Source organism: Cyanistes caeruleus, chromosome 1 (genome assembly GCF_971803275.1).
Source record: "Cyanistes caeruleus chromosome 1, bCyaCae1.hap1.1, whole genome shotgun sequence".
Taxonomy (NCBI): domain Eukaryota; kingdom Metazoa; phylum Chordata; class Aves; order Passeriformes; family Paridae; genus Cyanistes; species Cyanistes caeruleus.
The window spans coordinates 150,263,540-150,289,624 of record NC_141701.1 but is presented as its reverse complement, the minus strand read 5'-3'; the positions used below and the strand labels follow the sequence as shown (position 1 = coordinate 150,289,624).

The following is a 26,085-nucleotide window of genomic DNA, read 5'->3' as shown; positions in this document are numbered from 1 at the left end:
ATATCAGCCCTGAAAATTTTTTGTAGATTGGCTGGATAAGAACTGCTGTGATTTATACAGCTGGAGTTGATCCTGACTCTGCAAAGGAGGAAACTGTGCAGAGCTGAAAAGGTCCCTTTTTGCCATGTTCTCTGGCACAAACTCCTTGTGAAAGGTGTCAGCTCAGAGCTATTCATGGAAATGAAAGATGAGCATAGAATCTACAGCTTCCTGCAGAAAGTCAGTAGGAAATCCATTGCTAAAGCTGGATTTCTCCATCAATATGTGGGTTTTGTTACAGGGTGGTTTTGATAAAACAGAATTATTTTTTTTCTTTGTTTTCCCTCCTGGTTTAATAGAAGAAAGGTGTATTGCTACACTCCTGAAATCAAAAATCACACCAGAGACACAGCCAGGCAGTCTGGGTTTGAGATGATGTGAGCTCATATTCCCAGATTCCCCACTGTTGACCAAATTTTCCTTAGACAGCTTCACTTCTGTAATAACCAATCCTGCCAAGCCCAGATGGAATCACATCTTCACAGGAATGTGTGAGCTCCCAGGAGCAGAGAATTGTCCCAGATGATATTTGGTGGCACAGAGAAACCAATGTGCACCTCAAAGTCTCTGGAAGGGCTCCCACTCACCAGCCCTGCTTCCCACAGAGAACATCGAGTCCTTGGCATCCTCCCTCTCTCTTGCTTTTTTTTTTTTTTTACAATTTTTCATTTTTAAAACAAACAATTGTTTGTCACAAGGGAAAGATCTGATCTTTGAAGAAGGGAGAGGTAATGCCCAGAGCCTAGAGCCCATGGGCTGAAGGTGATTCCTATTTAGCCAGAGCTGATGAACCTATAGGTCTGCATGGAATAGGAGATTTCTAACATGTGCCCTAAAACCATCACAGAATGGTTTGGGTTGGAAAGGACCTAAAAGCTCATCCAGTTCCATCCCCTGCCATGGCATGGACACCTTCCACTATCCCAGGCTGCTCCAAGCCCTGTCCAGCCTGGCCTTGGACACTTCCAGGGACCCAGTGACAACCACAGATTCTCTGGGAAACTTTTTCCAGGTCCTCAGCACCTTCACAGGGAAGCCTTTTTTCCTAATATCCAATCTAAACCTATTCTCTCTCAGTTTGAAGCCATTCCCCCTCGTGCTGTCACTCCAGGCCCTTGAAAAGTCTCTCTCCATCATTCCTGCAGCTCCTCCAGGCACGGGGAGGCCACAGTGAGGTCACCCTGGAGGTTCTCTCCTCCAGGCTGAACAATCCCAGCCCTCGCAGCCTGTCCTGGGAGCCACTCAGGGAACAGCAGCTGCTCTGTGCCGGTGACACCAGGTGACACCAGCGGCTGGGGGGACACCCCTGATCACGGGACACCACAGGGACTGATCTGTCCCTTCAGGGGAGGGAATAAGGGAAATGAAGTGATGGAGGGGTATAATTATATAAAATTGACATTGCTTCACTAAGTTGGTTGTTTAATCTTTCTTTATGCTGAAACATGCGTCCCTCTCAAAGGAACAGGTTTGTTCTCATTCCTTCTCCAATTTCCTGCTTCTGGAGGCCCACAAAGCCCTGCTAATTCATTCATCTCACATTCCCAAGAGCCTGGTGTTTCTTCTGGAAGTGCAGCAATCCTTGTCCTCTCCCCCCTCATGAGCACCTTCCCAAACCCCCTCATGCTCAATTTTTTGCCAAAATTCACTGGGGTTAAGTTGCTGCCCAAGTGGGTGGCCAAGGCACCAAGGGGAAGGGAAGGATGTTCCTCATCCTCCCTCACAGGGTGCACCATGAGCTGGAAGAAAAAGCAGCTCCAAGAGGGAGGGTTCCTCCTGTCTGAAGGAATTAATTAAGGAATTTTGCAGCCTGAGGCCAGGACTGGGACATAATGGCAGAGTGGGAGCTACAAGTGTTCACAAGCTGTGTCGAGCTCACAACTCTCTGTGTCAGAGTCACAGAATCCTTAAGGTTGGAAAAGAGCTCCAAGATCGAGTCCTACCATAACCCCTGCACTGCGTGCTCACCACAAACCCTGTCCCCAAGTGCCACATCCACACATTTTCTGAGTGCTTCCAGGGATGGTGATTCCACCACTGCTCTGGGGAGTCTCTTCCAATGCCTGAGCAGCCTTTCTATGAGGAAATTCTTCCTGATATCAAATCCAAACCTCCCTTGGCACAGCTTGAAGCCGTTTCCTCTCATCCTGTCGCTGTTTCCTGGTGGCAGAGCCTGAAGTGGCTGTCCCCTCCTGTCAGGGAGTTGTGCAGAGCCACAAGGTCCCCCCAGAGCCTCCTTTTCTCCAGGCTGAGCCCCTCTCCCAGCTCCCTCAGCCCCTTTCCCAGCTCTGTTCCCTTCTCTGGACACGTTCCTGCCCCTCAATGTTTCTTGTGCTGAGGGATCCAACACTGCACACAAAATTCCAGGTGCGAAGTCAGAGAACCCCTGGGCTAAGGACATCACTTTCCTGTTCTTGCAAGGACAGATACACAGCAGAAATATCAATTAATCCCAAATTAATGCCAATCTCTTCTTTGTGCATCCACCATGCAGGAATTTATTACCTTCATTAAAAATCCTCCCCAAACCTGCCACAGGCCCTCTGATTTCACTCTTGCAATCCCATCCATTCCCCAGGAATCACACAGATATGATGAAATTCAAGCCTGGGTCCCTTTAATTGTTCAGATGATTTGTAAGCAGTTTTAACGTACCAGGTGGAAAATCATTCCTGTTTCACCACCACCTAAATAAGAATTATTTTCATGGATGTGAAGCAGGGGTGGGGCAGAGCTTGATCTCCTCCTGATTTAAATCCCAGGCAGCATTCCGTTTGGGAATGACACCAGATGGGATTCCAGGCTGCAGCTCAAGGTCATCCAAACGCTGTGCTCCGCTCTGAACTGGGATCATCAGGAACCACACAAAGCCAGAAGAGAAATTTAATGCACTGCCACAGACCCAGGATCCCTGTGAAGAGCATTGGGAAGGCTCCTTCTCCTCAAGGACACAAGTACAAGTAGCCCTTGTTTGGAAGTGACAGAGTGGGAAGGAAATATCGCAGGGAAAGTGTGTTTATGCTGTGGCTTTGTAAATCTGTGATTTCTAAGTAGTTGTTGGAGAGACAGATGGTTCATTTAATATTGTCTTACTTGAGACAAGGCACTCACCTGCAGCTGGAGACAGAGCCACTCCACAATATCCTGTGGATAACCTACTCCCAAAACAACCCCTGACCTGCACACCAAACCTTCCTTAGAACTTTTTTTTTTTTTTTTGGATGAAATCACTCCTAATTGAGCACTAATTTCACTTCATTACAGGATTTCAGACCTGTTTCAATCCTGAGCAGTCTGTGCCTGGGTGTCACCACTCTATTTTTACCCAGCACTGCTCCAGCCCACTGCTGGAACCAGCTCAAGGTGACAGTGTGACCTCCAGAGCAGCAGCACCTGAGCAGCCCTGAGACCCCCAGGATTGACTCCTGCAGGGAATACGGCTCTGGAAGCATCAAAAACTCTGTGCTCTTAAAAGAAAGGTTGGTGACTACTTAAAACACTTAAATAACACTACTTAAGGGAGGGGGTTCTGCCCCTTCACCCCACCCTGCTGTGCTGTGTCCAGCTCTGGGGTCACTGGCACAGGAGGGACCTGGAGCTGCAGGAGCGGCTCCAGACGAGGCCATGGGGATGTTCCAAAGGCTGGAGCCCCTCTGCTCTGGAGCCAGGCTGGGACAGCTGGGGGTGCTCACCTGGAGAAGGCTCTCAGAGCCCCTTCCAGGGCCTAAAAGGGCTCCAGGAGAGCTGGAGAGGACAAGGGATGGAGGGACAGGACACAGAATGGCTTCAAACTGCGAGAAGATTGGGTTAAATGAGACAATGGGAAGAAATTCCCAATTTTCTCTGCAATGGCACAAGTCTCCTAGGGAAGCTGTGGTTGCCCCTGGACCTCTGGCACTGTCCAAGGCCAGGTTGGATGGGCTTGGAGCAACCTGGGGTAGTGGAAGGTGTCCCTGCCCGTGGCAGGAGGTGGCACTGGATGGGCTTTAAGGTCCCTTTTAAGGTCCCTTCCAACCCAGCCATTGTGTGAGAATCTGGTTTATGCTGCCCTGTGACACAAGAGCTTGCCCCACACTCACTATTTCATCTGCTCTATGGTGGTGCCACTCCCCCTCCAAAGCCGTGCCACGTTCTCCAAATCACACTGAAAACTTTACCAAACACCAAGGAACCACCTTCCCTCACCTTTTTTACCTCAGACCGAGGCAATTCCTGTTTTCCTCCTGCCAAAGCCAGTATTTCCACTGAAATCCAGTTTCTGTGCAACAGAAGGTCTGAAAGCCTCATGGATCAGTCTGCAAGCCATGGACTAAGAGCACATTTCCAATATGCTGAGGAAATGATCTGGGAATGTGTATTTGGGAAAGAAGATTTAGCAGTGTGGATAAACTCAGCCCATTCCCAGATTTCCATGGAGAGCTGTTGTTTCTTTTCACCATGGAGAGGAACCTTTTATAGATCTCGAGGAAATGGCGAGACCTCAAATCACTTGGAAATTTCAAAATATTTGTTCCTCCAATGACTATTATGTAAACCCAGAGTCCTGCTGAGGAATCGTTCCCCTGTGTAGGTCAGGAAAAGGAAAAGCAACTTTGTGTCTGAGTCTTGCAAGGGACAAAAGCGGATTCTGAAAGTGTATTTTTAATTTTCCTGCCTGTTTCCTTCAAGCAGCACCATGGATTTTTCCAGATGTAGAGAAAACAGCATTTGCAGATATGTACAAAAGTTTATTTTACAAACAGCAACTACTTTGGAATAACAAAATTGCAAAAACATAGAGCAGCGTTAGAAAACCAGCTCAGGGGAACGTTTTCTATCTGAAGCACAATTTAACAGACTTCACTAAGTAAAAATACCCCCAACCCTTCCCTCAACCCCTCCCCAACCATTCTCTACCTGATGGAATTTCTTTATAAACCCTTTGACTAAAGACATGAAAGACTTTAGTGACAGTGCAGTAATTTTTTGATAACTACAGTTAATTGCTTGACCGTATTTCTATTACCTTTTCCTGCCCTTAAGAAGTCGAATCAGATCTGAAATATGATAAAAATCTGATCCTGGAGCAATTTTTTCACTACTAGGTATTGAATAATAATGGTTATATTTGTATATTTTGTAACACCATGAACCCTCTAGTTCTATTTTCTTAGTAAGGGAAAAAACAACTTACAGTTGTACTGCAAATGATGAAACTACAACAAATATCTCTGAAATATTTGTTCAGGACTCTGAGGTGGCTGTTGCTGTTAGAAACACGTCTGTAAATGTATCCTGACTTGGGTATTAAATGTATTTAATGCTAAAAGGTGTAAGAAGTTCAGCAAAGGGTGGAAAGGTTGTGTGCACACACTTTGTCACTAAACTCTAATGTAAGAAAGGGGTAAGAGCAGAGTTTTGGGTACTTCTAGAAAAGTGAAAAACCCTCCATGGCCAATTCAGTTTCAGTGCTGTGGGTGGACAGAAATGCAGGAAATCATCACCATCTTCCTTTGAACTTGCTTTTCATGTTTCGTACGTGTACCAAAAATTTATCAAATTTGGGGGAGCTTAATTCAATCAAAGAGAAAAGGAATTGATGCCTCAATTACTGCTTTTAATTTTCAAACCTACTGAGTCCTGATGAGATTAAGAAAATTCATTTCCAATATTTGAGGAAATGAAAGCATCTCCAGATATTACAGAAAGTCAGTAATGGGAACTGTTATGGTACAACAGTGCTCATTAGCTCTTATCAAACCATATTTTGCTTTTTGTCACTACAGACCCCAATTTGCAGGTTACATTATAAAAATTTAAAAATCTGCCTCTCAGTACACAACTTTCTAAACCCCCCCCCCCAAAAAAATTCACACATTATTTTAAATAATCAATTTAAATCAATCAGATTATTGCACAAATTACTTAATGGTCTCCAGCTTGAATCTGTTGTTTTTATTTTTTTGCAAACCATCTACCTGTAACCTAAGAGTAATTTTCAGTACTAAATTTTACTTTGAAAGTATTGTCCGTGCTTTTTATGAGGCATCCCAGTATTTTTATAGTCCTGCTTTACCAAGATATAGTTCAATATCTGCAATATCAGTATCTGATATTCCCTATGGTGAATGGGATACAGAGCTTTTATAAAGAAGGTTTTATAAAGGAACCTTAATGTCTGGTTTTCTCAAAAAATTATCATGTCAGTTTTTGAAAGAGTGCTTTGGACAAATTCATGATACACTGATGGTTTACAACATTCAAAATGTGTTGAAGGATGCCAAGCACTGTAATAGGAACTGAAATCAAAGTCAGGAAGTGTTTAGAAACACTTTTTTCGTCTCTGAAGGACACTGCTGTTTATCACAAAATTCCTCTTTTAAACATAAAAAGTTTAGACAAGTTGGATATTAAGCTCCAAACTCATTCATCACACTTTTGCTCACTGCTTGTCAGTTTGACAATTCCCACTGTGCATCAGTGTGAACATCAGCTCACCTTTTCCAGCAGAATTCCGGAACATCACAGTTCAGGAGGGATTAAGACAGAGTGGCAGGCTTTGTTTTCCTCGCCTATATCCTGTATAGAATGCAATAATCAACAATCAAGACAGCATGGAAACGGCTTCCAGCAATAAAAAAAGCATTTTCATCAACTAGAAATGGCAGCCTTTTTAAGAAATTGACTTCACAGTTTAATAGTTGCTAGCACATCTTTCCTAAGGTGTTTATAAACAGACTTGAAGACAGTCCTGACTGCTGCACCCAAAAAGTGGCAGCAGCAATTCACCTAAGTGTCATTCATGGCTTGGAAAAGCTGATTCAAGGAAACCAAACTGGGTTTTTATTATTATTATTTTGTAAAAGTTGCATTTGACATAAAAAAAATAAAAAATAACATCAGCTGTCGAGCTCAGTCCTTCTCTCTGTAAGCAGAGAGTTGAGTTCACTGTTAAACGGGAAAGTTTCAGGTAATTCAGCAAACAACCTTCACTTGTGACACTGTCAGAACAGTTTTTTTGAATATAACACTGAAAAAATTCTGGAATACAGTCTCCATCCTCAAAGGAACATTCTCAGCTGTATCTGCTGCTCTCACTGGGGCTCCTGTTGTTGGAGTAGCTGCGATCGCTGTCGCTGTCGGAGCCGTAGGACCTGCAAGGAGAAAAAAGATTTAAATGCCTCAAAACTGCAGTTGGAGCTTCAAATTTAAAATTGCATCATGTCAAAAAGTTGTCACAGATAAGAAAACACACCAGTCTTGTATTTAGAAAACACACCAGTTTTTTACAGGATTGTATCTCTTTTAAGTGAAGGATTCATTAAAAGATACTCAAAATGGAAATAATCATTAACTTCATATGAGGAAAACTCTGTGAAACTCAAATCAAATTGTAACTTCTTGCTTTCTCTGTTACAGCTAAAAACATCCAAAATTAATGTTTTTATAAAAGCTAATTGAGCTGAGTGAGAAGTGTATTCTAACAAGTAGAATTTTATACTGCAAACATTTCTCAACTAGGATAATTTCACAAATCCTTGATTTATGTATTTAATTTTCTTGTTTGATGGAGGGTCTCCATCTAAAAATTAGGCCCCATAACCACAACAGAATTGTGTTTGTGTGTCTGCAGCGTGGAAATTATATTTCAAATGTTTTGGCTCCTCCAGACAAATTCCAAGCTCAGCACCTGGCCAAATGTCAACACAGAGCCCAGATGGTTTCAGACAAGCCACAGGACACGTTCAAATTACACAGAACAAGCTTTCAGAGACTTTCCAGCCTCCTGCCTGTAAGGGAAGCTTTCTAAGTTGAAAAGTTAGCATTTCTTAATTCCACACTGTTTCTCTGAAGCTTCTCAACATAATAAAGCAATGGTTTTTAAGTTTATTTCCACATTATTTATTAAAACTCATTCATTTTCCCTCCAACACAAGATGGAAGTTGTCTTGTGCAAAAGGGTGAGAAAAAAGTCCATTTAAGAGTCAATATAAAGCTGTGAAAAATTCATGAGGATAAAAATTTACAGTAGTTTTAGAGACCTGTGTGATTTATGACAAATAGGGAGCATATTAAAAAGGTATAAAACAAATCATCAGTGATATTAAATGTATCTACAACTCTCCATATCTCTGATCTCTGTGAAATGTGTTCGCTTACACTTATATAAATCCCCTGGACTGAAAAGAACAAAATTTATTCTAAACCCACCAGATTTGCAGGTAAAAATATTCTTTCAAAATACATCCTACAAAGTTAAAAATTAAATCTAGATTGTGGCAAAACTTTTAATTTCCTTTCCAGATTGTTTTAAATCCACTTCTACAGTGTAACCAAAAAGAATTTACCATCCAGTGGAATTCTCTGCATACCAGGCAGCTTTTAGTCCACAACAAAGCACTTGATTTAAATCTTGAGAGCTATGTGGGTTTAAGAAACACTTGATATTATTAAAAAAACCCAAATCATAGAATCATTAAGGTTGGCAAAGCCCTTTGAGATTACCAAGTCCAATGGTTAACTCAGCCCCACTGTCTTCACTATTAAATCACATCCTCAATGCCATTTCCATGAGTTTTTAACACTTCCAGGGATGGGGACTTCATCATTTCCCTGGGAAAATGTGCTAATTTTGAATGCATGGATACAATGAACTGCAAAGCAAACTTTCCTTCTCCTGGCTGCTTCCCCATCCTGATATTCGGTCAGAACTTCGACTTCCTCGCTCACACGCATGCTCTGATTTTAATTAGAATTTAGCTTTAATTATTATTTTGCTGAGTGTATTTCTTGTTCTTATGGGGAAAAATCAGCACTCTGGCCCTGTTAAACATCCTCTGTTTGTGTTCAGCAAATCCCTGTGCACCAAAGCAGGGTCAGACCCACCTGGATCTCCGGTCATAGCTCCGAGATCTCCGGTAGCTGTCGCTCCTCTTGCTCCTGCTCCGACTCCTGCTGTAGTAACTGTCATAGGTGTAGGACCTGCTTTAAAGGGGAGGAAAAAAGTAATTGTGAATTCACAGTTCTAAAATTCACAAATTCTAAAATGCTGTTTTAAATGCTGGTTTAAAGGATATTTATATAGAGATATGAGGGACTGTATAGAAATTACCTTCACGGATGTGGCAAACAATTCTACACCTTATAAAGGTTTCAACAAAACAACAATCTTCAAAGTAACAGTAAAAATCTCAAAATTTATTAGGCAGGACATACTAAGCATTTAAAAAGTTTTGTGCTTTCTCTTTTTTTCTAGTAAAATTCTTATTTGCTGATACTTCTGAAAGGAAGCAAAGCAATTCAATTTGTAACTCAGTTTTATTAAAAAAAAAACAAAAGCAAATGTGTTCACTGTTATAGCATTACCTGCAACTGTAATGCCAGGATGGTTTGGTTATTTTCAGCTTTTGAAAATGTCTTGTGTTCATTTTGCTTTGATTCAAGTTGCCATCATGATATTATAACAATAGTTTTAAGCACTGCAGATCCCTGGAAGTGTCCAAGGCTAGGATGGATGGGGCTTGGAGCACTCTGGTTTAGGGGAAGGTGTCTGGCAGGGGGTTGTAACTGGATCATCTTTAAGATCCTGTCTAACCCAAACTATTCTGGGATTCTGTGAGATAAAAGTACTCTTAAAAAGTATTTTTATAAATAAATACGTATTTACATCTGCATTTGTATTACAGTATATATAATAAAATGGGTATTATGTACAATATATAATAGCATAATTTACAATAATAATATAATAAAGTCTATTTTGAAGAAATGTAAATGAAAGTACACTTATACTAATTTGATTTGATGGGCAGCACATTTCTTGCAGAGTTTGCATAAAAGGACAATCCATACCTGGATCGACTGTGGTGACCATAGGAACTGCTCCTGGATCGGCTCCTGCTGTAGCTCCGACTGACAAAATCCAAACCACAGGGGGGATTTTAGTCAACAGAAAGCAAAAGTGCTGGAGAGCAGGGGGAGAGGGGGGGACAAGAGGACGAGAACATGTCTGGCACCAGCTCCAGCTGGATGAACTCACCTACGGCTCTTGTAGCTGTGGTAGGAACTGCTCCGGCTCCTGGAGCGATCCCTGCTGTACCAGCCCCGGCTCCGGCTCCTCGAGTAGCTCCTGGACCTACAGCCAAGGACACCAAGAGAGAACACAGCTGAGGAGAAGAGCAGCAAAAAGTGGGAACCAGAAGAAGTTAATAAGCTTTAGCTTTCTGCTAAATATTCATTCCATAATTGCTATGAGCTACTAAGTTAATCCAAAGGCTGGAGCCCCACTGCTCTGGGGCCAGGCTGGGAGAGCTGGGGGTGTTCACCTGGAGAAGGGAAGGTTCTGGGGAGATCTCAGAGCCCCTTCCAGGGCCTGAAGGGGCTCCAGGAGAACTGAAGAGGAACTTTGGACAAGGACCTGGAGGACAGAACAAGGAGGACACTTCACACTGACACAGGGTGCCCAGAGAATCTGCGTCTGACCCTAGATTCCTGGAAATCTCCAAAACCAGGTTAGACAGGGCTTGGAGCACCCTGGGATAGTGGAAGGTGTCCCTGCCCATGGCAAGGAGTGACACTGGATGGTCTTTAAGGTCTCCTCCAACCCAAACCACTCTGTGGCTCTGTAACAGGACTGTTAAAAAACAAAAAAAAAACAACCTGAAAAGCATTTCTTGGAAATATAAGAACATTCAATTCACCAGGGCTGGCTGTGGGAGCAGCACAAGCTTCTCACCTATATGAATATGTAGAACTTCGGGATCGACTTCTCGAGTGACTGTAGGATATGGATCTTGTTCTGTGTCTGGATTTAGACTCAGATTTACTTCGTGACCTGCTGAGACTCCTGGAAGGGCTGTTGTCATCTCTGCTTGGAGATTCCTCCTCACTGGAACTTTCTTGGTTCCTCGGCCGACGATTTAGCCGGGCTGTTTTCCTCACTTCATCAAAAAGAGACCCAGGCCTTACTTTATTTTTTGCCTTTATTTCAATTCTTAAACCTGCTGGTTTAGGCTCTGGTGCTGATGCTACATTTTTAACCTCCGTGGTTGTACTAATTGCTGCTGGTTTTAAGTTACCAACACCTTGCAAAGGCTTCCATTTATTGTCTATCATATTGCTTGGTGTATTTTCAGAAATTTCACTTTTTAAACCACAGTCTTTAGCACCAGACACAGGGGCAGAGTTATTTTCTTGCCTTCCCGTTTCTTTTTCTTCTTTAATATTAATAAAGTCTCTTATGTTGTTTCCCAGTTTGACAGCATCTTGCTCAGGAGGCTCAACCTGTAACTCTTTTTTTACACTGGTACTCAAAGGTTTAGCAGTGAGAATGACAGGAGACAAAACATCCACATCCACCTTCCCTGGCGAGTTACGATCCGGAGTACAAATCTCCATGTTGTCATCTGTCTGAATAACATCTTCCAGCCCATTCTGGTTATTTTCTTGTTTAATCTCACTCTTGCAGGCAGCCACGTTTATTCCTGAGTTTAAAATACCAGTTGAAGTGCTTGTTTCAATAGGCTCTTTATTAAGGTTGCTGTGATCTGGCGAGGCCCCACATGTGGCGTTTTTATCTAAAAGGTTTTCATTCACACATGGCTTTTCACCATTTCCTATTTTATCTGTGAATATTTCATCCTTTTCATAAACTTGTTTTTTATCCTTTACGTCCCTGCTAAGCTGCTTTTCTTTTTTATCATCCTTGGTAACCGGCTTTTCATTTATCTCATCGTCCTCTTCTTCCCCGAACTCAAGTGGGGGCTGCCAATGAAACATTTCTTTTCTTTTCTGGACTTTGTGTTTTTTCTCCTTTTTGCCTTTCGATTTTTCTTTTGCCTTTTTGGAATGTGATTTTTTAGGAGTCTTTTTCAACCCATGTTTGTGTTTTTTTGACTTGCCTCGAGTGCCTGCTGAGCTGGAACAAGAACTCTCAGATTCTGAAGATGACAACTGTTTGCTTGTCTTCCACGCGCAGTCAGAACCCAAAAAGCCCTCTGAGGAATTGGATTGTTTTTTTATCCTTTTGGTAACACTAAGCTCCGTGTCAGACCCTGAGGTGGCCTCTCCTTCTTCTTTCCCAGAGGAGGGTCTGGAATCCCCCCTATTATGTTTTGCCTCTCCTCTTTCGGAATTCGACTCCGAGTCCCATTTGCTACCTGAGTAGGATTTGCGTTTTGTTTTTGCACCACCTCTGGGCTGCTCCGAGCATTTCTCCTTAGCTGCTTTCTTTTTAGAGTGATCAGAATCCCGCTCACCCTTGCCTTTCTCCTCCCCTCTCTCAGAACTTAAGCTGTTTTTATCCTGTTTCTCAGCATTCCCTTCTAATGGAAAGCGGCCTTCTTTTTCTTGGACCGCTTTGGCTTTGGCAGAGCGCTCGCTGTCGGAGGAGAAGTCTGAAGATGACAAACTATCACTCTCCTTCAACCCCTGGGAAGACTCGTCGTAGTCCTCTGGATGTTTGTAAGGCAAAGTGCTTTCAGAGCTCGTTTCCTGCCTCAGTTTGAGCCCCCGAGCTTTGGGATCGCTGGATGTGGATTTCCTTTTGTTCCTGTGCCTGTCCTCATCGCTGAGGGAATAGTCGGACGTGGACTCGCTGTAGCCCGACCTGTCACTGCGGTATTTACTCGGGGACGGTGACCTGCCAGAAGAAGGAGATTTTGTCCTTGAGCTCGATGGGCTTCTAGACCTTGAGTAAGATCTGGAGTATGACCGGCTTCGAGAGGACCTGCTCCTGGACCTCGGCCAGCTCTCCGAGCTCCTGTCACTGCGGCCTTTGGAATAACCGCTCCGATCGCTCTCGGAGCTCCTCTCCTGCTTGCGGTAGGAGGAAGAAGTGTTGGCCTCTTTAACGACCACCAAATTGTAATTAGTTTGGGTGGGAATTAAGTGGGTTGTTTTAGCTTTCATCTCCTGAATTCGCTCATATGACGGCTTCCAAGGCTTCTGCCCAGGTTTCCACCTTGAAGGTGGGGGGCTGTCACTTAAGGGTATGACAGGGAGGTTTTCTGGGACGACCGGTGGCACGATGACCTTGTCACTGGGCAGTATCACTGCTCGGACAGGCTCAGCAGTCTTGGTCAACTTAGTGTCGTTTAACCGTGCCGAAATATTTCGTGGAGAATTGGGAACAGTCTTTTGCTGCCTGGGGTTAGAACTTGACCGTGACCTACTTCGAGATCGCGATGATTTAGAGGCTGATCTTGATCTAGAACTTCTTCTGGAGTAAGATCTTGATTTAGATCTAGACCTGGATCTGGACCTGTAGTACGATCGGGACCCTCTGCTTGATAAAGACGACAAGCTCTGGTCTTCTTTATCAGATTTAGACCAGTCTCTCCTGGATGAACGTCTGGAAGACAATGAGGAAGAACGAGATTTCCTCTCACGATCACAAGATGATTTTGTCCTCCTGTGGAAAGAATGAGAGGATTCTATATCTGACGAGGCTGATGTTTTCTTTTTCTTCGTTTGCTTGTGCTTCTTGAAATGCTTCTGCTTTTTAGATTTCTTTTTATGCTTCACCTTCTTCTTCTCTTTCCTGTGCTTCTTGTGATGGCTGGAGTATCTCACAGTGCTTAGATCAGCATAACCATTATGGGACCACGACCTGGATCTCCGGGATGCGCTTCTCTCATCCCATCTGCTTGTACAGGGGTCACTCAACCTGGAAAACAAACAAATAAACCCCAGACTAAGTGCAAATTCTTTAAAAATCTTTAGATAAATTAAGTATTTTTAAATTTAAATTTTAACTAAGTTTACATAAACCCTAGCACACACACTTTAATACCAGAGAATTGCTTTGAGTTCCTTACACTCATTTTAAGATATGGAATTGCATCACTATCAAGAGCTACTTCTCCCTAAGAAATAAATCAGCCAACACCAGCAAACTGTGCATATTTTAGGACCTGTGTAAAGAGATTTAAGGTTTAACTGCCCCAGCCTGCTGGACTTTGACCTCTAAGGATCCTGAACTACAGGATCCTTAAACCACATTTAAATACAAGTTTTAAAACATCTCAGTACATAAAAAAGAATAACCAGAAACATCTGCAATTATACACTAATAGTCAGATATAATATTTTTAAGTTTTCCTTTTCAAATTTATCACTCATAATTTGATGAAAGCTCATATTTAGTATCAAGCCAGCAGGAATTCTGGAGAGCTGACTTCCATCCATCACACAGTTCACAACTGCTGAAAGAAAATACAACTAAAACAATAAATGCTTAGTGGATTTGATTGTTTTACTCCAAAGAAACCAAGTAATCCACTTTGAAGATCAGGAAATCACTGAATCCTTAAGGTTGGAAAAGACCTTTAAGATCACCAAGTCCAACCACTAGCACCACCACATCATTCAGCACTAAACCATACCCTCAGGTGCCACATCCGTGTGTTTTCTGAACAGTGTCAGGGATGGTGACTTCACACTTCCCTGGGCAGCCTGTCCCAGCATTTTCTGTGAAAAAAGTAAATTCCTAATATCCAATCTAAACCTCCCCTGGCACAACTTGAGGCTGTTTCCTCTCCTCCTGGTACTGATGTGGTACATCTATCAGGGCTTGCCAAAGGCCAGGACATCTCAAAGCAGTGGAGAGGCTCTTACTTGTCTCCTTTGCTCCACTTCTCCCCGCTGGGTGCTCGGTACGTCCGCAGCCTCTGCATCTCCTCCTTCCAGTGGGGAGGGGTCTCGCTGCTCTCCTCCTCGTCGGACTCGGAGCAGGAGCGGGACCGTGGCGGGGTGTGATAGCGCTGGGACAGCAAACACACACAGCTGCAGGAAGTGTTTTCTTACAGAACTACAGAATCTTTATACTCAGAGCATTCTGCAAAGCCTGAGAGAGGCCAGCAGCTCACCCAGCTTTTTGAGACATGAAAGGGAGAATCAAGAAGAGGCCATGGATTCTCTTTTGGGATAACACAATTACTGCAGATAACCACCCTCATTTTTAAAGCACAGATGTTTTTTAGTCAGGCACTTCATGATTTGTAGGAATAAAGACAAAACCCCATTTCAAGAGTTACTGCTGTTCAACTCTTCAGAAATGGGAATCCAGATTAAGTCTTTAAAGCAATTTAAAAAATAGAAAACCAAACAAAAAAACTCACAAAAAAACTTCCCAAACTCTTTCACAAAAATGCTTCACATTTAAAAAATTATGCATAGGCAGAACATTTAAGTAGGCAACAAGAGCTACTTGTGCAGCAGAGAAAGGAGAACTCTGCTATTGCTAACTCATTATTTTCCATTACCCAGTGGGATACACACTTAGGTGAATTCTGTGAGGAAATCAGATGCTTCTTGACTCAATAAAAGCACATCTGGATTTGACTCAATTATTTCGAGCCACTTATGAAAGCAATAAAAATGGGGGGGAAAAAAAAAAGTGTTATCTCCCAGAACAAAATCACAAAGATGCATGTATTTATTTATCCAGGTAATTACTAAAGGCCTTAAGACAAAATCAAGATAAGCTATCACTCAGCTTCCCTGTTGTTTCAACTGAAGCAATGACTACTTCAAAAACAGCTTTTACAGAAGAATGGCCTAAAAGATTACAGGGTTGTCATGGACCTCCCTAATTCTCACATTTTATACTCTGGAGTCACGTGGAACCTCCAAACAAGTATGAAAAACATGAATGAAGTTCATCTGGACAGAAACTGTGCTAATAAAGACTATTAGAGATGGAAATAAAATGTGTTTCTCCAACTGCCAGCCCTAAAATGACATTTTTTTTTCATTCTTAATTTTGCTGAGAGGGTGCTAAAATGATTTTTAAAAAAAAGATAGAAACCCCAATATCTGTCAGAAGCCAATTTCACTCCACTTTAAGTTATTTTTTCCCAAGTCTTTATTTACATTAAGTATTTCAAAACATTCCATTTAGTCATTTTGTTCTCTAAGCAATCTTTAAGTAAAAAGACAGTAACAGGAAGGATAGAAAAGAAGTGTTATAAAATCAACTACCTGACAAGATTTCAATGCTTTCTAAACTGGATCCTACAACATGTAAATAAAATGTCATACAAAGCCCTCCAGGGAAATTCAAAGCTCAAAGTCAGGGAAGATACTCTGGGTGAGAGGAAATAAAGAAATAAATAGAATTGTCACATACTATTGTGCCTCTTCCTTTAATTTTTCGTCCAGATTTAGAGACTGATGGTTTCTGGTCAGTCGGAACTGGTGCAGCATCAAGAAGCTTCCTACATAAATTAATAAAGCATGAAGTTACATAGCAAAAAAACCAATTAACTTTCAATTAGTGTAAGTTAAAAATGAGAAATATTCATCATCTTATTCATTCATTTTCAGACAGAATTCAGTGGTTTTTTTCCAAGAAACAAAGCAAGAGAGTTCTGCAACAAAAGGCAAATCAACATGTATTTGTTTTCAACCAAATGTGCAGCCTGATCTCTTGACACAGAAATTATTGCTAACAATGAGCTTGCAAAACACTGTCACAAAAGGTTAACTTGTGTTAGGGGCACAAATCCTGAGGACAACACGGGCAGAAGAGTTTCAGGATCTCAGTTCAGAGGTTCTAAAGCTTTGCTTCTTTCAGTTTATGCAATATCCCTGAAAGTCATTAGTAAATCTCTGGGAATGTGAGTGATGTTCCAGGAAAAGACTTACAGGAGACTGTACCATTAAGGGAAATTAAAAACCCAACACCAAACAAACCCAACACTGATTTTAGAGCTGTCTGGCACTGTAATGGATTAGCTCATTTACAAAAGCAAGGAAATTTGACAGTGGAGGTACAAAACACACTGAAAGTATCTCGTGAAATTGTGACTTCTTTGTAGCAAGAGTATTTTCTCTTATTCTCAAACACCGTTAAGTCACGAAATTCCAGGTGATTGATTCTCAACCAAAGTTTCTTCATCAGTCTAAGAAAGATGAAAAATCACCTCTTCCAATCTCAAGTTTCCTTTGCAATCAAGTATTTCCTGTGGTTTGCTTTGCATGATTACTTCTGAAATTATCCATTAATTGTTTTTAATTGAGTTTAACATCCTTAAAGACCAATGAAATCATCTTGAGATCTCACTGAAAACCCCTGGCACAGGTCACAAGGAATATTACAAAGGAAACTGTAAAAAGGACAGTGAAACGACCTCATGCAGCAATTCTGACACTGCAGTCAGCAGCACCAGAAAAAGAATGTTAATAGGAATATTTCATGCACAGTTTTCAGCAAGTCAGAGTAAAAAGCTCGGAGTTCCTTACGGTTCAGGCTCTACATTGACAACAGGCACATCTCTTCTGAGCAAAAATCTATTTTCAGGCACTGGGGGAATTTCTTCAGGACGTACCACGGGCTTGTCCCGCTTTGTGCTAAGGTCGACTTTGTCTGCGACATCACTCTTGTCTGAAAGGCTGCTAAAGGAAAGAGCAGAGTGAGAAATCACAACCAGCTGGGAAAAATCCCTTTTCCAACTGGATTCCATGACAAGATGCATCTAACTTAAAGTTGGCTTAACAACCAAAATGTGTTCCACAACCTATTTTAGGCTAAAGGGAGAATGGGCCACTATTACCAGAGAGCAAGTTCAGTTCTTACTTTAATGCAAATAATTCTGCTCTTCATTTTCAAACTGTTGTGAAATATTTTTAAAATCTAATCAAATATATGTACAAAGTTCTGCAACTTGCCTAAAGTCTCACTTTTACACAGGTGTGCTGAGCCCTGAATAGTTTCACATGCTGGGATTTAGTAATTTCAACATCACTCTTCCTTCTATCTACAAAGATCTTCAATTTCATGAAAAACTCAAGCTCAGCTTTGGGGTTTTTTGTTTGTTTACAAAATCACACACCAAACCCCAAACTTAAAAGCATTTTCATATTTACTGCTTGAGCACCTCACGAAAACACAGCAGAATTCCCCAGATTTCACTGCAGTTGTTAAATTTAAGAGACCAGTCACCGTCTTTGGCTTGAGGTTCGCTTGCACCTTGGATCCTCTTTCTTCCTCTCCTCCTTCCTTCGTTTCCTGGACTGTTTTGTTTTAGCTCTTCTTTTCCGCTTTCTCTTCCTGCTCCTTTCGTTCTCAGCCTCACTCTCAGATGAGGATTCGGTAGAGCTGGATGCACTGGAGGAGGACTCTGAGGCTTCTGAGTCAGAGCAAACTTTCTTCTTCTTCTCCAAAGCTTGAACAGATATTTTCAATTTACACTGTGCACGTGTGTGCGTGTAAAAGCACAAAGCACACAATTTTACAGATATGTAAATATACAAATGGGCCATTTTAGAGAAGCTCTGTGAACTTTTTTACAATATAAAAGAATCACAATAAAAATTCATCTGATTGTGCCCAGTCTAAATCTATGTTGGTGGGACACAAATATCAACCAGCAAAGACAGAATACGCAGATAAGCAAAGGCTACTTACAGTAAAAAAAATCAGGTTTTTTGGAAACAATGCACAGGTTGCAAATCAAGGATTAGGAACAAAGTAGCGACCAGCTCAGTTATGTATTTTTTATTTTTAAAACTTTTTCATTTTCTCTTTTCTGCATCCTCACACTTTTACACTATGGCTCCTTTTGACTTTCTCTAAAGGACATAAATAACCACCCTATCCCTAAGGAAAATCAGAAATTAGGTAGAAAATGCAAACTCATCACACTCCACTAATTCACAGAGACTGTCCAAACATATATTTAAGATCATTTATTCTCTATGAATCTTTGTGAAAAGGAAAATAAGCTTGACCACGTATATTGCATATCTTAACTTTACAGAATCTGAAAATAAACCTTTAGAAAGCGCACAAAATCCAACTTTAAGAAAAGTGCATTTGTGTCTCTCTCTTTCAAACACAAAAAAATGACCTTGCATTCCTTTCTGGGTTTGTCATGTCAACCTCTAACTTGAACAGGGGACAAATGTTGAGGGCAGAATAAATTTGTTTTTGCTGTGCCTTCCTCACCTACACCAACAGTTACATTTTACAGGCTCGTGAGAATTAATGAAGATTCTACACATTTACCATAATGATTTTTAGCTGTTGGAATTTTTGTACTCTCTGAGAACATGAACACTACTAATTTTGGGAATGCTGGCACTCACCATCTTTAGCTGATCTGGTGACCAGCACCCCGCAGTCAATGACTCGGACGTCTGCGTAGGGCCTGCTCGCAGTATCGGTTTTGAGATTTTCTATCTGTTCTATGACTTCAAACCCAGAAATAACCAGTCCAAAGACAACGTGCACACTGCAGAAAAAAGGAATTTACAAAGTACAAAACAGCTATGAGTTGCTGTAATGATTTTCCAATTAATTTCGTATTTAAAAAGTCAGTCTGAGGTAGAAACATTTACCTCTTAATGCATTAAATAACATTTTTTAAAATTATTTTAACTTGAACATTGACAATAATGCTAAGATTTTATGCAATGTGAAACAAAGACCCACTCTGACATCAAGCATTTCCCTCAAATTGAAGCAATCTCCTCTCCTCTACAAAGGCAGGGTAAATAGATTATAATTCCTTACCCAGCCTTCTATTTTTGCAGTTTTGTGCAACAGAGATCAAGAGCCCATCGATAAACATGACAAAAGTCCTCCCCAGAGAAGAAGAATTTATAGGTCTCTACAAACCCAAGACACAATTTCCCCCGGCATAGCAGGGACAGTTAAAATAAAGGAATCCTTGGTTTTGTTCTCTGGTACCACATTTCTCTTTCTGTCTTCCATCTGCCCCATAAATTTTAGGGATAAAAACATGCTCCAAAAGAGACGACTGCTCAAATATATTCAACTCGCCAATTCAACTCCCAGATTTATGGGCTGAGGGCAGCAACCAGTTTTATAGAAATAATCTTAGGATTTAAGACAATTCAAGTTCTTGTCCAGTTTTAAGAAATAAGTTGAGACTTGAAATTTTTATAGAATTGAAACTTTTGTTTTCCATCCTGTCCCATTGTATAATCTTCCACAGAATTAAGGATTTGTTTCCCCATTGTTGCCTACTTTCAATATAACCCTCAAACTTCAGCAATCGTTTGAGAAATTGGAAAGGATTCTTACCCATCGAGATGAGGAGCAGGTTTTGTTGTTCTGTTGGACAAACAGCAAGATGGGAAGATGGTAAAACAAAACAGAATCAGGGATTCAGATGAAGTAAAAGAGGAGAATGACACAGAAAAAAAAAAAAAAAGAAGTGAAGGTAAGACAAAAATAGTGAAAAAACACAGTTAAATACATGGAATTAACAAATTAAAATTACAGATTATACACACAGGCTTTCTTAAACTTTTACATGGTATTTGTTTGAAGTTTAGCTAAATGTGCATACTGAAAGCTATACCAAGTATCATTTCATGCATGCAGCAAACAATTTCCAAGTAAATACACGTTTAATGTAGCTTTACAATTTTTAATCACAGAGGAGATACAATTTGGTGATAAATATAAGGTGACCAGTGGGATTTAAATGTTTCTGAGCTTGTTAGCTTCTTAGATTGCAAGGTCACATTAAAGACAGTTTATTTAAAAAAAAAAGTTATGATATATGAGAGATTCTCTGCTTCCCCTCACCTCCCACCACTTCTTTCTCACTCCCCATTCACCTGCTTGGCCTCCTGGCTCAGAATACAAAGCATTATTTCTGTCTTAAATCATCAAACACTTCAGCTCAAAAACTCACAGCTTCCCAAAATCACAGACATTCTGTGCCACCTACACTTCACTGATAAATGCAGATTTCCTCCCTCTTTTTCAACTTCTCACACTGAGCTTGAATGGAAAATGCAACTGCCTTTTGTACAAATCTTTTGGATTCTAATACTGTGAATCCTTTTCCAAAACCAAACTGAAGTTATTTCTCCAAGTGAGCCTGAATTCCTGCTGCACAGGGGATCCTGCTATGCAGGAATATTGAGTAAAGAACATCAGAACCTGCTCAAATATTGGGGGAGAAATAGAAATCACTTTTGAAGTTATTTTAGTATGTGAAAAATTCTTCCTTTTTCTCCTCTCAAGCATTATTGTGTTTATTTTAAAGCCTTCTTCCAATGAACTCTCCTCTCAAAATAAATGATCACAGGTGATTTTTCTAAATTTACAATAACACAGATTTGGTATGAAAAAATAAGTTTTTCTCTGCTAGAATAAAATATTACTTATTCAACAATTCTCTTCCTTATGAGTTTTGAACTAATAGGTCACAAAACACTGCAGTGATGAACACATCCCAAAAGGTGGAACTGTGAATCAGGAGTGTTTACACTCCTGGTTTTTCTTTTAAGCTCCAAATGTCAACCAGCCCACCACTTCTGTAATACTGAACAATACAGAAAACTTCCTTGGGTTAACACAGGGGAATAAATGCTATTAACACAACATTAAATTTCTCAATAGCAGTGGGTGTTCTTTGATTTCTCCTTGCTAACACAGCATATTGCCACAAAGAGGAAAATCCTTATGGCTTTTGAAGCTCTTGAAGCAAGAGTTAACTGCATTAACAACCTGCTGTTAAGTAAACAGTTTAAGTGGGTTTAATTATGAAGCTGATTTAAAGGGGTGAAAAAAAATAGAAGTGGGTTACTTCAATGAAACCAACAGTAGTGAAGACTTAGTGTTTAGCATTAGCTGGCAACAGCAATAGGCTCCAACCCAGGGCTGGGGAGGCTGCAGGTGCTCCTGCCATGCTGCAGCAGCATTTGAGACTAATTAAGCAAATTACCTAAGCAGGAGCTGCCTTTAGACTGGTCCTTACTGAGCAGAGAAAGGGGTGGTTGGTGCATTAAAACCCGTGCAGAGGCTTCCCCACTCCCCAGGCAATTTGAGAGATAAAATGGGCAGGGTTTCTGTCCTGGTTCACCAAGAGAGAACATGAGGAGAAGCTTTGGCCCAAAGGGAAACCTCTCAGATGCACCACAAGGACTTGGGTGACTGAAATTCCCGTGGGAAGCAGAGCCCCAAATCCCTGTGGTGCCTTTGAAAGTTTTCTTGCCTCAGTGTTAGGGCTGTAATCTGACATTTATTCTGCAAAGATGCACTTTAAAAAAAACATTTCAAGGTTTTCTGCATCAATCCTTGAATATTTGCTTTGGGTTCAGAACTTAACCAGGAGCAAACCTACCTCCTGACTTGGCACTATGGAAACCTGAAGTCATTATGAGTTCATCCCCCCTAATAATATTTTATTAGAACACTTCTATATAGAGCTCTCATCATTTAACCCATTCAAAATCTGCCTTTTAATAGACACTCTTATGCAAGTTATTTACAGAAGGACAAATACCTTCTTCACTCAAGTTTAAATTGGTTTAAGATACTGTTGAAGAGAAAAATCATCTTTTTGATAAAAGCACGTTCTCACCCACCCCCCCAAAGAACCTCAGGCCTAACAAAGGGTTCAATGCACATAACAATATGATCAGAAAAACAAGAAAGATAAAAACAGAAAGAAAAGGAAAGGACACAGCCTTAGAGGAATGAGACATTACCTTTGGAGCGCACGATGTAACACTGTTTCTGTAAATTTTACACAAAAATGGCAGAAATAAATTGTAATACATTTTCAGACAAAACTGAGTCTACGTTTTATTAAATACAAGTTTAAAATAAATATTAATCAAGTTGTATGCAGAAAAAGGATGCCTAAAAGAGGGCTCTAAATTTTCTTTAGAATACAAGGTACTTTGAAAACTAAAGTTCTCCCTAAAAACAAAAAGAAAACTCAAGATAAAACCTGCTTGCAAAACTATTGCAAAAACAGAAAGAGAATTCCCCCACTCCCCTCTAAGTCTCAATCCAGCAAAAAATGCCCAACTTGAAGCAGAGGAATAACCAGTTTCTGTGGGTTTATTCACATGGTTGCAGTTCCACAGGGGTTCAAAGGTTCTGCTGAATCCATTCCTAAACAGAAACTTCCCAGGCTGGCACACAAACGTTTGGATTCACAAAGGAAATGTGTGCAGCCAGGAAGTTCACAACTTCAGACATTTCATAATTAGCTGACATCCTCCTCATACTATGAAGCTTTTCTACAACTAAGAAAAATCAGTGTTTTCTGTAAAATACGTGCATTGATTGCTTCTGTCCAGAATTTCAGAACAAAAACCACACTGCAGGTGCAAAAAAGCCCCAACAGCTGCAGCAGCTGATACTGGATTTGTCATCTGGTGTTAATTCTGAGCAGCAGCAATGTTTGAAAACTGCATCATCAGCTAAGCTTATCCAAACCCCACCCCCCCAATAAACTAGCAGTGATTAATTATCTCTGCATGGTCAAGTGCCAAAATGATTTTTTTGTTATTGATTACAGATTAAAGTATCCTGGGAATGTTTTTCCATAAACTTTTGATCAAGCCAATGGGACCTGCTTGTGTGAGAAGTGCACATGTACCAATAATGCTCAAAAAAAATGCAACATCAGCCCCTTCCATTCAAATTTTTTTCAGTTTTGCATTAGTCAACTATTCAATAATTAGCTCAAAGGTATTTTATTTACAGAAAAAAAAAAAAAAAAAAAAAGGATATTATTAACTGTTGATTAGAAAAATACCTGGTTTGGAACACCAAAAAGACATGAACTACTTTTAATAGCTGGTAACATTCAGAAATAATTTGTCAAATCAAAACAAGAGTCCTCCCAAATTATTTTATCCTTCATTTAGCAGATCAAAGTAGTTCCTTTGTCTCAATTTATGAACTGGGCATGGTACTGTACATGAAAACATTTTTAAAACAAAAAATCCTATTTAGTTCTGAGTAAGAAAGCAGAGCTTGAGAGACACATTAAACCAACAACACCCTCAATAAGGAAAAAAAAATAAATCTGTCAGTAATAGAAAATCAGACTCAGGTTTTAAATAGCTGTGGAACAGAGAGGCAAGAACTCCAAGCATTTGAACTGATAAGGAACACAATCCAGGACTCCTCTTTAGGCTGGACTAAGGGCTTATTCCCCAGCAAACTCCACAGCTGAACAAGGCAAAAACGTAATTATTACACAAAATTTCTCTCTTTTAACAAAGAGATTACTTTGGTTTGCTTCCTAGTGCTGCTTCTAGTGCTGCTTTACTCTTCCTTCTGGAGGTGCACTTGTGGTTTGCTACAAATGGAGCTTGGCACATTTGGTGTGAGAAGGGAAACAGAGCTGAGCCCGTGGGAGGATCAGGACTCTCATTAATTCAGACTCAGACTTTATTCCCTCATTTTCATCAGAGCTGTGATTTTGTACTGTGGATTTCCTCACTGGCAGGTGGGGAATGGCCACAGGAATGATGGAATAGCTCTAAAGAGACAAGATATTCCCAGATGAGCTGGACTGAGAAGGGAGCACACAGCTACAGAACATCACCCAAAGGAATCCAGCACTGAGCTGGAATATCCAGGAATACTGAAGACCTCAGCTCAGTTTGTGCAGTGCTCTAGATGTGCTCCCCCAGCAACTACTGCTGATGTTGGCAGCAGCAAGTCAAAGCAGCTGCTGGAGATACAGAAAGGATTCTGGAGTGGTTCCCCTGCTCCATCTTAGGGATTCTGTATCTCAGTACCCACACGGAAACAGGACAGTTACAGATTAACATCCCCAGATGGTTTTAGAACTTAAAAAATCACCAAGGGTTCTATAGAAGTTATTCACAAAAAAAAAACAAACCAAAAAAACCCCAAAAAACCAAACCACCCCAAAAAAACCGAACAAAACAAAACAAACCTCAAAGTGGGGCTCCCTGAAAACACAGAGGCAATTTCTAACCTGGTGCCTTTACAACTCTCTTCAACACAAGCCTGCAATGAACTGCTACAAACCTTTGGGTGAAGAAAACTGAAATTGCAGTATTTCACAAATCTAAAGGGATTCTTGCTGGGTCCTTCCTGCTGGACTGCAAAATGCTGTGTTCCTCCAGAGCAGGAAATGTTTCTCAGGCACATGAGAACAGACTTGGCCTATTTACAGCACATGTGCATGGAACTCACAGTCCTCCCTCAGCTACACATTCTCCTTCCCACCCAACTGTTGCTCCTACTCAAGTAAGGGGAAAAAAAATAAAAAGAAAAAGGAAAATTAGTCTACAAGCATTAAACCCAGCACTTCTAATACTACACAGACACTCTTCTGACTCTTTCCACCTCTGCACTGTGCCACTCTCCACCAGTGCTTTGATTTCAGTCTGTGCTTTTCCCTGAAGCTTTCTAACATCCCTTCCACTGCCTTTTCCATGCCCAGTTCTCAATACTGCCCATAAATCTTCCAATCTCTTTCGTGCCAGAGAAATTCCTGACTACTCCAAGAGAGCTGATGATTTTTTAGGATGGGTCAAATGCCTGTTTACGTTAAGATGAGCCTGGAGATTCTATTTCAAGTAAAACTGACCTTTTAAAAGCAACTTTTAACAGCTTCTAAGCATTGCAGTCTTGTTGTGCCTGGTTTGTTGGTGCAAAATGCCAAAGAGACATTTGCTGCCTTATTCTTGTAAAGATTCATTATTCCAAATAAAAGTTTTCTGTGGTGAGCAGGGAATTCTAATGAACACTACTGTTATAGGCAGGATCTTTGCTATTATTTTAGCCCTACTTGGACAAACTGTTATATAAAAGCAAATCACTTATTTGCACTCCTTATCTACTACAGCAGATGTGTGCAAGATACAGAGTTCTCATCCCTGAAAACAAATGCAGAGCTCTGAAGAAGCTCAGATGTACTACTTCCCTTTCTATAAATTTAATCAATGAAAATAAATAGATACATATGTTAAAAAACATCTGAAGCCACTGCAGATTGCCTATCACACACTTTTCAGGTTAAACATTTGAAGAATATTTTTCCTAATGATAAACTACAGAGAAACTGAGCATTACTGAGAATATAAAAAACCCACGTTTTAATTTCAGCTTAAAGTGCAAAGGAAGAAAATATTTTATTAAAGGAAAGCTCTATAGATGCATTGTATATTCCCTAATGCAATCAGACAAATGCCACCCAGCAAGACTAACTGCTTTAATAAACTGCATTTTAAAGTGAAGGCAGAAACTGCCTAGAAAAAACCTTTAGGAGCTGTTTCCCACTTGGAATCCTGATTCTCTTCCCTGGC

General features: G+C 40.7%; 1 protein-coding gene across 13 annotated transcripts in view; it reads right to left on the bottom strand.

Annotated features, from left to right (window-relative positions):
• Nucleotides 1–4,745: 4,745 nt before the first annotated feature.
• NKTR (natural killer cell triggering receptor) overlaps nucleotides 4,746–26,085 on the bottom strand; it is a 36,869-nt gene continuing 15,529 nt past the window's right edge. For 3 of the 13 annotated variants that reach the window (XM_086867053.1, XM_023922028.2, XM_086867092.1), the window contains 11 exons: nucleotides 20,069–20,098; nucleotides 19,108–19,253; nucleotides 17,963–18,185; nucleotides 17,263–17,412; nucleotides 16,148–16,235; nucleotides 14,635–14,780; nucleotides 10,754–13,684; nucleotides 10,058–10,153; nucleotides 9,871–9,930; nucleotides 8,905–9,003; nucleotides 4,746–7,172 (listed from right to left, as the gene is read on the bottom strand). In XM_086867053.1, the coding sequence (XP_086723179.1) occupies nucleotides 7,094–7,172; nucleotides 8,905–9,003; nucleotides 9,871–9,930; nucleotides 10,058–10,153; nucleotides 10,754–13,684; nucleotides 14,635–14,780; nucleotides 16,148–16,235; nucleotides 17,263–17,412; nucleotides 17,963–18,185; nucleotides 19,108–19,253; nucleotides 20,069–20,098 (4,048 nt within the window). In that variant the 3' untranslated portion in view covers nucleotides 4,746–7,093. Of the gene's footprint in view, nucleotides 7,173–8,904; nucleotides 9,004–9,870; nucleotides 9,931–10,057; nucleotides 10,154–10,753; nucleotides 13,685–14,634; nucleotides 14,781–16,147; nucleotides 16,236–17,262; nucleotides 17,416–17,962; nucleotides 18,186–19,107; nucleotides 19,254–20,068; nucleotides 22,394–26,085 lie in introns of those variants that run through there. The other 10 variants (XM_086867047.1, XM_023922027.2, XM_086867086.1 and 7 more) reach the window with 7 other exon arrangements.